This window comes from Archocentrus centrarchus, chromosome 10 (assembly GCF_007364275.1).
Source record: "Archocentrus centrarchus isolate MPI-CPG fArcCen1 chromosome 10, fArcCen1, whole genome shotgun sequence".
Lineage (NCBI taxonomy): Eukaryota > Metazoa > Chordata > Actinopteri > Cichliformes > Cichlidae > Archocentrus > Archocentrus centrarchus.
Window position 1 is genome coordinate 15,838,925 of NC_044355.1, and position 12,533 is coordinate 15,851,457.

At 39.9% G+C, this 12,533-nt stretch overlaps 1 protein-coding gene across 3 annotated transcripts in view; it reads left to right on the forward strand.

The window, feature by feature from the left end:
* Positions 1-2,089: 2,089 nt before the first annotated feature.
* The window catches only part of diaph1 (diaphanous related formin 1), a 103,496-nt gene continuing 93,052 nt past the window's right edge, over positions 2,090-12,533 (forward strand). For all 3 annotated transcript variants that reach the window (XM_030739468.1, XM_030739469.1, XM_030739470.1), the window contains exon 1: positions 2,090-2,872. In XM_030739468.1, coding sequence (XP_030595328.1) covers positions 2,774-2,872 — 99 coding nt within the window. In that variant the 5' untranslated portion in view covers positions 2,090-2,773. The remainder of the gene's footprint in view (positions 2,873-12,533) is intronic.

The following is a 12,533-nucleotide window of genomic DNA, read 5'->3' on the forward strand; positions in this document are numbered from 1 at the left end:
GGTACATCTTGCTGGTGATCAGTTGGAGCCCCTTTTGTTTTCAGAACCAAGGTGGGATGGCTCCATAGTTTCTTGTTGTTTATGCCAAACTCGGACCCTACCATCTAAATGTTGCAGCAGAAATCGAGAGTTAGACTCAGATTTAGACCAGCCAATGTTTTTCCAATGTTCTATTGCCCAATTTTGATGAGCCTGCGCAAATTGCAGCCTCAGTTTCCTGTTCTTAGCTGGCAGGAGTTGTACCCGGAATGATATTCTGCAGCTGTAGCCCATCTGCTTCAAGGTTCAAAGTGTTGTAAGATAAGATAAGATAAGATAAGATAAGATAAGATAAGATAAGATAAGATAAGATAAGATAAGATAAGATAAGAAATCCCTTTATTAGTCCCATCATGGGGTAATACAGTGTGTGCATTCAGAGATGCTTTTTTGCATACCTTGGTTATACAAAGAAGCTATTTGAGTTACTGTTGCCTTCCTATAAGCTTGAAGCAGTCTGGCCAGTCTCCCCTGACATCAACAAGGCATTTTCACCCAGACAACTGCCACTCACTGCATATTTTCTCTTTTTCAGACCATTCTCTGTAAACACCAGAGATGGTTGTGTGGGGAAAAAATCACAACAGATCAGCAGATTCTGAAATACTCAGACCAGCCTGTCTGCCACAAATAACCATGGGACATTCAAAATCACTTAAATCACCTTTCTTGTAAATTCTGATGCTTGGTTTGAACTTCAGCAGGTCATCTTGACCATGTCTACATGTCTAAATGCATTGAGTTCTGTGTGTGTGTGTGTGTGTGTGTGTGTGTGTGTGTGTGTGTGTGTGTGTGTGTGTGTGTGTGTGTGTGTGTGTGTGTGTGTGTGTGTGTGTGTGTGTGTGTGTGTGTAAATTGTGTGTAATTATTACTTTCTTGTCATTTTTGAAAGTGGTCTTGAGCAATAATGCTCCAGGTTTTCTGAAGCTTTTTCAAAGCTTTTCTTTGAAAGAGCTTTTTCTTTTTTTTGGACTCATTTTCAGTCCAGACCATTTGCAGAGGATTTTTTTAAGCCACTTAACACTGACCTAACATTCAAGCATAAAAAGGCACCTAACTCAAGGGATGAACCAGTGTTGAGTCTACACATAACAGACAACTTGGCAAAGACCCAATTTTAAATAGTATCTTTATGCATTTTATTACTAGTAGTCTGTCAGAAAACCAATAATTTGTTCCCATGTGTTTAGTTGAAAAATGCCAAAGATAACACAGTCTGACATAAAATAGTATCTTTGCAGCAACAAAGTGATTCCCAAAGAATTATTAGCCAAAAACTTGCCATGTCTAGGCATGGTGTGCACTGTATGCTTAAAAAAATTGAGGTAACTGTATAAGTGGAAGACAAGAAACATCTACAGCAGATGAACAGTACCTCAAAGTCAGGTTCCTAAGAAAGAAATCCAGCAAAGACCTGACACAGGACCTGAGAGATGCATGTGACCCTTCAGAGCCATTCTTGAGGAAACACAAGGTAAGGCTGGGGTGTGCCAAATGGAGAGGTACAACAGTGAGTGTCTACATCCATCTGTAAAACATAGTGGAGGCACTGTCATAGTTTTGGGCTGCATTTCAGCCAGTTGTGTTAGGGATCTTGTCAAAATTCTTGTAATTATGAATGTAGAAAAGTACAGTCAGATTTTGATCCACCGTGCAATACATCTGGAATGCATGTGATTGGCAGCGACTTCATTTTTTAGCGTGACAGTGATCCCAGATACACTACCAGTGCAGTAAAAGCATACCTGGACAGAGAAACACATATAATAGCCTAAATTTGCAAATACAGTACACACACACACACACCCACACACATGGAATGTAAGTTCTAGAATGTGACATTTATGACACAATAAACAGTTGTCTCTGTTTCTCCAATTTGCGTCATGTAAATATTCCACCGGCTATTCCATCTGAGTCTCAACTTGCATGGCATGCTTGAAAACTGCTGCTGCTTTTCGTTGGATCTGCTCTGGAGCCTCAGCTGCATGCTCTGGAGTTAGAGCTATCAGATAAATCCTCTCAGGTGAAGTAGCACAGCGTAGGCTCCTCCCAGTTAGCGCTGAACGGACTGTCAGAAGAACAGGAAGACGCTTCTATTGTAAAGACGTACTTGCTTCCCCTCTGTCATCCAGAGGTTAAAAAGTTATTAACTTCTAGCAGTCATGGAAACGAATTTGACCTAGGTCATTGATAACACCAATTCGATATCCGCGTTGCGGTCGTCGAAACAACTTGTCGAAGCGGAAACAGTTTTTTTTTTTTTTTTTGTTTCTCCCTTTACCTAACGTTACTGTTACAAGCTAGCCTAGCTGAAGCTAAGGTTAGCGCAGATAGTACCGCATACTTTCCGGACCTAAAAATCTTCATTGCTAAAACTTCGACTTGTGTGACATGTGGAAAGTAGCAGAGTGACCTCCTCATTTTGGATTTTATTAACGCAACAGGTTGTTTTTGTACTTTTCATCCCGAGGAGTTGGGATTGTGCTTTGAATTTCCCTCCTTTATTGATACCGAGAGGCGGCTTAACAAGGGGCTCGTTTGGTCCATTTGGCTTTCTACCAAATCATTAGCCGCATTGTGCTAATTGTAGCTAGTTAGCCAGGGCACTAGCTTAGGCCCCTGGGAATAAGGAGTTGGCCTTTTCGCCAGTTAAAAACATTAACGTTTGAAAGTTGAAAACGGGGAGATTACTTTGACACTCAATTCAAGGAAAGGATTAAAAGTCATAAATATGGATCAACAGACGGGGAATTCTGCCTCAGCTACTGGTCCCAAGAAGGACAAGAAATCAAAGAAGAACTACGAGGATGGAGATGGGAAAAAGAAATTTGTGAGTATCACACTGATTCAACTTACTGCACCTTTATCATGTAACCGTCAGTGGGGTGGGCCCCAAACTGTTGCACTAAACCGCTGATTTTCTTTCTCTCAGTTTTAAGTAAAGCTACAAAGCAGCGAGCTGCTACCTGTAATTACTTTCACCCCCTGGAGCTGGCTGCTCACAAGCTGTCAGTGCAGCTTGAAATGTTGCTCTGTAGAATAGGATTCACAACTCAGGTCAAAGTACTAGAAAGTCAGGATATGAGGAAGTAGCTGTCTCTCTAACCCAAGACATAAACTCTTCCATAAACCTTATATTATGCAGTCCTGGCGAGTTCCCAGCAGCTCAAACCAGCAACTCTTTCATTTGCACAAGCACGTGTACAGTTAATAATTATTGTGTTCTTTTCTGCAGAGGGGATTGTGTATATAGTGAGTTGCTGTGTAAAGCAAAAATCATTGAAATAGAGCAGTGCTGAATGAACTAACTTTCTGGGTAAGGTGGGGCTTAAATTTTCTCAAGGTGATTTAATAAGAATTACCTTAAGTGGTTTCTACATGGTTGTGTCAGCATGTATGATTCAACATGGTGCGTGTTTGCCAAAGAGTAACCGGTAGTGATGTCTGTCATCAGCGAACTGTTTAGTAACACAATGCTTGGTCATGTCTAGCAACAGGTGAAAACTGATACAGTGACAAACGGTAACCATAGAGGACGCATAGAAGAAGTAAACAGTTTCAGAGAGCTTTCAGTACAAATTAGAACTTCATTAAATACTTGATATTTTAGATTCAGCTGCTATGGATGGAAATTAGTTTCATACAGCAGACCAGTTTTTCGTGTCATTTGTTAACTTTTTCTTTTTATGTAATTAGTACTACTTTGACATATGCCCAGTACATATGACATGCAGTTGGACTTTGAAGTGAACTGGGCACTTTACATTGCTATGCAAAGTTGCTTGCCAACATAGTGATGTGGTGACAAGCTGTACATAATATACAGTAAAGGTTTGGTTTTGTACTTATACAACTTTGTAAAAATCAGTTTCCATTTCAAACACTAAACAAACAAGTCAATCAATTTAAACAAACTCTTGTGGCAATTAACGCCTAGTATTATAGCAGCTTTAATGGACACACAGTCTTAGGTAGGCTAGACCTACCAAAAGTAAACATGCGTCACTGAGAGAAACCAATTGTGCAATCACCTGAGATAAAAGAACATAACTGAGTCTATTTTTGACTGAGTGTGCCTGAAAGAGTTTGCCTCTGCATGCCTAGATTAACGTGTGTGTGTGTGTGTGTGTGTGTGTGTGTGTGTGTGCGTGTGTGTGTGTGTGTGTGTGAGTGAGTGTGTTTGTTTGGGGGGGGGGGGGGGGGTAATTAAATCACAGTTCAGAATTCTTTGTTGTACCTGATCTACAGTGTGACATCAGCTCTCTCAACTCACCTGTCTTAGTCATTGACCTCAACATGACCTCATCATATTCCTGTTTTACATCTTCTTAGGCATACCCGTGATATGTGATGGAGTACGTAAGACTTAGGACTAAGAATGAGAATCAAAAACTGGTTCAGTTTGAAAACAGGGTTCTGTCAGAATGCCTCCAAGCTCATCAGTTCCTTTTAGGAATGCTGGCTTGTTTTACTTTTGCACAGCTTGGTCATATGTAGGGCTGCATAAAACGATTATTTTAGTAATCGAGTATTCTATCGATTATTCCAGCGATTAATCGAGTAATCGGATAAGAAATACTTTTTTTTATTAACAGTTTATCTGCATATTTTAACTTCCGTAATGCAGTTTCTCGCCATGTGAACAAACAGCGGTGAATGGAGCAGCTACAAAGTTCTCTTTTCTTCACCTTAACACTTGCTGATCAGGTGCTTGATGAAGGACCTCCAGCTGTTTCACAGATTTAATGGTGGTTACTAAAAGAAAAAGCTGCTGTTTTGGACGCTGGAAAAACGTTTCCTTTTTCACTACTTGAGCTCACCGTCACAGCTTCGCCTCTTTGCGCTTGCGCAGTTAAAACCGCTGCCTGCTATGAGTGTTTTGAAAAACTAGTGGCTGCGGGAGCCATGGCGCATGTGTGAGTAATGGTGTAATGCTTTGTATTCACAAGCATTCTCGAAAATACGTTTCTACTGCAGGTCTATATTTAGTCACTAATAAGGGATTAAAGTATAAAAAATATTTTGAAGGAGCCCCTCAGTCCTGGGGGGCGGGCCTTCCGGTACCGAACCATCGCTAGTGCTAATGGCCCGCGCTCGCTAGCAAACCAGTTCTGGTAGCTACAGCTGAAGTAAAGACAAAAATAGCAGCTGAAATTCTCAGCGAGCACAACACACACAGAGAGCAGTGGAGGCGTGGAAATGCATGTCAGCGACAGTTGCCACCCGTTCCGTAATGTTACGGAGCCGTATTCCACGGAGTCCCGTAACATACGGGGTTCTGTATTTTACGAGACAGGTGGCAACTCTAGTGATGATCCACTCTGTGTTAAATGAAGTCCATCACAGCGACGGAGAGCTTTTTAGAATGTGTGCTTGTGTATACGTGAGTGATTCACACTCCAGTCCAGTAGGTGGCGGTAATGCAGTTCTATGTTGGTTTGCCAGCCCCCAATAAACCCACAAAAAAACATCAGCACTAATGCTGCTAATGCTAGTGAGGAGCGCCGCTTACACCGAGACAGCTGAGCGCGGCAGAGTTTAAACGAAGCATCGACACAGTAAATTTGTGTCGATAAATTTTTAGAATCGAGTTAATCGATGAATCGTTGCAGCCCTAGTCATATGTAAAGCTAGTTTCAAATGTTTCTAACACTGTTGTATGGACACTGAAAATAAGTGTAGGCCTACTTAAAAAACAAACAAACAAACAAACAAAAGGATCTGACCTGTAAGCAGAATAGTTAATTGCATTAATGTAAGTGTTTTTAATATACACTCACTGGCCACTTTGTTAGGTACCCTTGATAGTGGACCCCTTTTTATTTTCTGAACTTCCTTAATTCTTCATTCCATACATTCAAGAAGGTGCTGGAGACATTCCTCAGATATTTTGGTCAATTTTGACATAAAGGCATCACACAGTTGCTGCAGATTTGTTGACTGAACATCCATGATTCCATTCCATCATATCCAAAGGCACTGACCTATCATATATTATCAGTAGTCATCTGTTTGTGAATGCCTTTCTATTGTGTCCTGTGGGACTCAGGCTGTCAATTTAATCATAATATCTTTTGCTAGACAGTGTCACGGTTTTTGGAGGAGTCTCACGGCCTCTTTAAGCTTGTCACTGTCACTTTAACAACAGCGGCGCATGTCAAAAGTGACATTACAGTGACAGGCAGGCACCGCCCTTTGGTGCCTTTTTGTCTTGTCATTCGCCTCTTGGTCTTCTTAACCCAGTGCAGCTGGGTTGCAGACATGAGTGTACAAGCAGTTCTGCCTTTACCACCATTTCAGTGATAGGTCACTGCAGGAACTTGGAGGTTCCCAGATTACAGAGAGGGTGATGCTGGAAAACACAAAATGTTATGGTGAAAACTTTGAAAACAACTTTTTGATTGCTTTGTTCCCTGTTTCAACTTCTTCGGTTCCTATACGAGCACTAATGGAGAGACCTTTTCTGCTATCGACCTATCTCAAAATGACCTTTTATGAGTAAACGTTTAGAAAAGGTTGTTGAGAATCAATTAAGACCTTACTTATGTACATTAAAGTTTTTTGATCCTCTTCAATCTGGTTTTCAGAAACAGCATTCTACTGAGACTGCTCTTTTCAAGGTCTGTAATGATCTCCTGATGGCATCTGATGCAGGATTTTGCTCTGTCCTTGTGTTACTTGACCTCAGTGCTGCTTTTGATACCGTTGACCATCGTATTCTTATAAATAGGCTAAAAACCTGGGCTGGTATCTCTGGCACAGCTTTAGATTGGTTCTCCTCCTATTTGCTTGGAAGAACGTTTACTGTTAAGGCGGGTACATTCAGCTGTAGTGCGGCATTCCTAACCTATGGGGTTCCTCAAAGCTCCATATTGGGTCCTTTACTGTTTTCAATATATGTCCGTCCACTAGCAAGTATCATTCAGTCCTTCTCTGGGATCTCTTACCATTTTTATGCTGATGACATCCAACTGTACTTGTCTTTTAAACCTCACCAGTTAGATAGGTTATCTATCCTGGTTGACTGTTTATCCCAGATCAGTGCTTGGCTCTCTAGCAACTCTCTTGTATTAAATCCCAGTAAGACCGAGACTTTGATCATAGCTCCTCCTGATATTTACCCTAGTATCACCCAGGCGATTGCTTCCTCGTGTTCACCTGCAAAGACTGCAGTTCGAAATCTCGGAGTATTATTTGAGTCCTCCTTGGGATTTGACTCACATGTAAGATCTATTGCGCGCTCTTGTTTTTTTTCATTTTCGTAATATTTCTAAACTGAGAAACCTAGTTTCCCCTTCTGATCTGGAAAAGATTGTCCATGCATTTGTGTCATCACGCCTAGACTACTGTAATGCCCTCTTTACCAGCTTAAATAAATCATCTGTATCCAGGCTTCAAATGATACAAAATGCAGCTGCTAGACTTCTAACTCGTTCTAGCAAACAAACACACATTACTCCTATTCTGTTCTCTTTACATTGGTTTCTGGTTAATTTTAGAATTCAATTTAAGATCCTTCTGCTGACATATAGAGCTTTAAATGGACAAGTCCCTGACTATTTATCCCAGTTACTGATTAAATACATCCCTACGCGGTGCCTTCGATCAGTAGATCAAAACCTCTTAGTTCCCCCACGTACAAGATTAAGGACTAGAGGCGACAGATCTTTTCAAGCTATAGCTCCCAAGCTCTGGAACAACTTGCCCCTCGAACTTCGCCTAGCTGACTCTGTCATTTCTTTTAAAAACAGTTGAAAACTTTTTTATTCAACCAAGCTTTTCATCAATTACTCTCATTGTAATTTTTTTAATCTGTTGTTTTACTGCTCTTTCTCTTTTAATGGAAAGGTGTAATTTGTTTTTTATATTGACTGTTTTTTCAGCGCTTTGTGACTTTTCTTGTCTGTGAAAGGCGCTCTATAAATAAACTTTACCTTTACCTAGTAGTAATAGCTATCGTTGAGGAGACTGCAATGAGTCTGGCACGCTTCACGTGCTAATAAGAGTCGTTATGGGGCTATGGTGATGTCACAGTTGGCATGCACAACATCCAGTGTAGTGATCATAATCAAGAGATTGAGATAGGATGAATATTTGTGTATTTTTTTTTATGTAATATGTTGTTGGAATGGCTTCAGCTAGGATTCACATCTAAACAGAAACTGGCTGTTTAATTATGCTAAATTTCTCTACTTTGTGTCCTCAAAATAGATTTCTTGAGTCTACTCATCACAGTTGTAATGATGAACTTTATTCACTGTGCCTACAGTGATCGTATCCAAGGTGTTTTGTTTGAAAAGCAGGTCATTTTAGCTGTGCTCCCTAGAGGGCTATCTGTGTTCATGCCCAGAGAAACAGAAGGAATCAGGATTCTTGCTGTTGACATAAACATGCTTGCTCAACCCAGCAGGATGGTATGATGTGGAAGAGCCATGGATCACTGCCTTGGATAGTTGTTTGGAATACAAGGTGAATTCTAGATCACAGAGTATGTCTCTGGCTTCATCTGTTGAGTTTGGCCGTAGTTTGCATGTTGTTCTGGGGCTCATGCGATATTCCTGTGATTCTCTCAGATATTGTTTTGGAGGTAACCGGGTGCTGGGATTTAAATTGTTGCTTTAGTCAGTTTGATATTGCCATGGTTTGGATTTTAAGACATAATTACAGCACTTTACCTTTCAGAGATTTGAACCTGTGTCAGAGAATGTCTTGCACTCTATTTATAAGGTTTTCTGATCATCTTCACAAAGTATGTAATGTTTCTTACATGTATGTAATGTAACTAGTGATATTATAACAGACATGTTGATTTTTACATTTTTCCTGAAAGTGGAAGAAGACAGACCTGTTAAATTTGAAGTAAAACAATGTGTGGTAGCAGACTATACACTTAATTAGGTACACCTCACTTGTACCAGGTTGGACCCCTTTTGCCTTTGGAGCTGACTTAATTCTTGGTGGCATAGATTCAACAAGGTGCTGGAAAAAATCCTCAAAGATTTTGGTCCATATTGACATGGTGGCATCATGCAGATTTGTTGGCTGCGAATTGCCCATTTCACCACATTCCAAAACTGCTCTATTGGATTGAGATCTGGTGTCTGGGGAGGCCATTTGAGTACAGTGAACTGATTGTCATTGTTCAAGAAATCAGTTTGAGATGGTTTGAGATTTGACACGTGGTGAGTTGTCTTGCTGGAAGCAGCCAAAAGAACTTGGCTGTACTGTGGTCATAAAGAGATGGACATGGTTAGCAACAATACTCAGGTAGGCTGTGGTGTCTACACAATGCTCAGCTGGTACTAAGGTGCCCAAAGTGTGCCAAGAATATATTCCAACAACATCACACCACCAGCAACCTGAACTGTTGATACAGGGCAGAAGGGATTCATGTTTTCATGTTGTTTACGCTCAATTCTGACTCTACCATCCAAATGTTGCAGCAGAAATCAAGACTCAACAGACCAGACAACTATTTGACACTCAGTGTTAACCAGTTGTTCACGGCAGACAAATGCAGATCACAGGTGTATTGGCGGTGATTGCCCGGTGTTAAAGGAGTAAATCACCTTTCTTCCCCTTTTTGATGCTCAGTTTGTACTTGGTCATTTTGACCAGGTCTACATGCTTTAATGTACTGAGTTGTTGCCAAGTGATTGGTTGATTAGATGTTTGTGTTAAGGAGCAGTTGAACAGGTTTACCTAGTATAGTTGTTGGTTATTGTATACAGTGGTACCTTGACATACGAGTTCCATTCGTTCTGTGACTTAGCTCATAACTTAATTTGATCTTATGTCAAATCAAATTTTCCCATAGAAATGAATTGAAACGTCATTAATCTGTTCCCGTCCCCCCCAAAACCACTACAATTTTTTTTTTATGTTTATTAATAAGAAAAATGTAGAGAACTTTATAACCAAATAATGTATAAAGATAATACTGTATCGAGTATAACAAAAGAGAATGTAAAGAAATTGGTTTTAAGTGAAAGTCAGACAAAGATGTTGGCGGAGATGGAAGTGGAGGAGATGGCTACACTTAAATGCTTTTTTTTTTTTTTTTTTTCTTTTTCACTTGATCTTCTCCTCCTTCTTTTGCCTTTTTTTTTTTTTTTTTTTTTGGCGCACTCTTACCCTTGCCAAGGCAGCAAAAGGCACACCTCGCTTATGTTTTTCTATAATTTTATGCTTTATATCTATGGTCATCATTCTTTTCAGCACCAATCTTGCATTCACTTTCTTTGGACCCATGGTTTAAAAAAAGGAAATTTTCCAAAAATAAATGTGGAAAATAATCAAAGACAGCAACAACCATCGACAAAAACGAGTGCACAGCGTGAGGGGGAAAAAGAAACGAACTGAACGGGCAAATGGTTTATTTTTGCTCGCTCATAACTCAGATATTCACTCACAACATAAAGCAAAAATTCGACCAAGCGACCGACCGTGTCTCAAACTCGTTAGTTGGGGCACTCACAAATCAAGGTACCACTGTATTTCTCTCTTGATAAGTTGCTGACTTGCTCATATATGCAAACTCAACCTACCAGTTGATTTACTTGTCATGTAAATATGTTAATGGATGCAATTTTCTTGTATTTGTTAAATTTTTAGATATTACTAGTTAATAAATGTTTGACTTATGAGGATAAATGCATAGAAATAATGCCCTTAGTCTCTTATTACAAAACGGATTATTATATAGCCTCATACTGATTGTTCCATCCCTTTCACTACATTAAGACACTTGTGTTGCCCATTCCGAGGAAATCACAATACACTCAACCACTAACAGTCACAGGAAGTGCCACCAGAAACACTTGAGTGGAATAATGAGGTAGTTGTTCTCCTTTGTCTGTCTCACTTGAATGTTGTCACCACTGGGCATGAGTTAGGAGGGCTGAATGGATGTTATTTATGTTTTGTTTTTATCATTAAAAGTCTGCTCAATGGCAATGATAAGTGGATCTTTATTTTAAGCATGAGATCTTCTGCCTTTATGCAACAGTGCACTAACATCCTGGGGGAACCACCTCAGCATAACGGCACAAATTAAGCCAGTCAGGTCATGACTCTTTAGTCACACATTGAATCTGGCTTAGTGTCAAGTACAGTAGTCAAGAGTTTGTTTTGGTGCACAAAGGGTATGTTTTCTCCAAACACACACAACTGACCTTTTTTAGAAATTTATTTTTTTCATTAATCTTTCTGCATATGAACAACCTGATCAATTTAATATGAGTCATGACACTACTCCTAATAGGTCAGTCCTAGAAAAATTTGCATTTTCCCAATCACCACAACACAAGTGTCAACTAAATGCAGCCAATAAATCGGAATGCACAAGACTCCGTGTGAATGTCTCTTTGTAAGTTCTTCAGCTCATTAAAATCTTTCTTTTTTGGATGTTGCCCTTAACAGCAATAATATTGGGTGTTTGACTTCATGCATTGTATGTCCCACAATCTACTGTCCATTCGCATGCTTATAGCAAATATTGTGTCTTGCATGGATCTGTCCGTAACTGTCCTTGGTATCTAAATGATGCCCTCACTGTAATGAATTAATGAAGCCAGCAATATTGCTTATCCCATGTCTGAAACAGGCTATAGGTACACACAGATACATGGTTTCCTGTTCCATACATCTCAGGGGAAGAACAGCCTACTGTGAGCTGAAGAATGGGATGACTGAGTGCCAGCATGAAACTGGAGTGGTTAATGGACTGCTAGTGGCAGGGGCCTCTTGGCTCAGCGTGAACAGCAGTATTTCACAGAGCAAGGCTGAACAGGGAAAGCAAGTGAGCCATCAGTGAGTGGACACTGGGGGAGGCAGAAAGAGGGAGAGACAAATTGAGGAGTGAAGGGAAGAGTGAGACAAAAAAGCAAAAAGAAACCAGAAAAGTGAATGATAAGGAGATTAAACAAGACAGAACATGTTAAATGTGTGTGCAGTCAGTGATAAGTTACAGGTGGTGTGAAGCTTAAATGACTGAGTTAATTCTAATAACACAGTTAAAGGGTAAATGGGTACTGAAAATCTTGGAGCAGAAAATCTCTGCAGCCCCTCTAAATATAGCTGAAACTATTAAGTGTGTTGCACCTGTGATCACATGCTAAGTTTGATTATAAGTCATCCCAGAAAAAACTCCTGGTTTGACATAACTAATGTGATATGGGCAGAGGTGCATAATAAGTGGGGTTTTTGTGTGTATGTATTTGTATGTGTTTTGTCTGTGTGTATTTGTAAGTGTAGTCCAGAAGCTATGCAATTTATTTCTTGATGGTTTTAACAGATAAATTATAAGGTTGAATAAAGCAGAATTTAATCTGGAAAGGTTAGCATCTTCTAGAGTCAAGCTAGCATTACTAACTAGTTTTCGCCACCCAGAAAAGAATGAATGAATGAATGAATGAAGCACAGTATACACTAGGGCTGCAACGATTCATCGATTAACTCGATTAAATCGATTCTAAAAATTTATCGACACA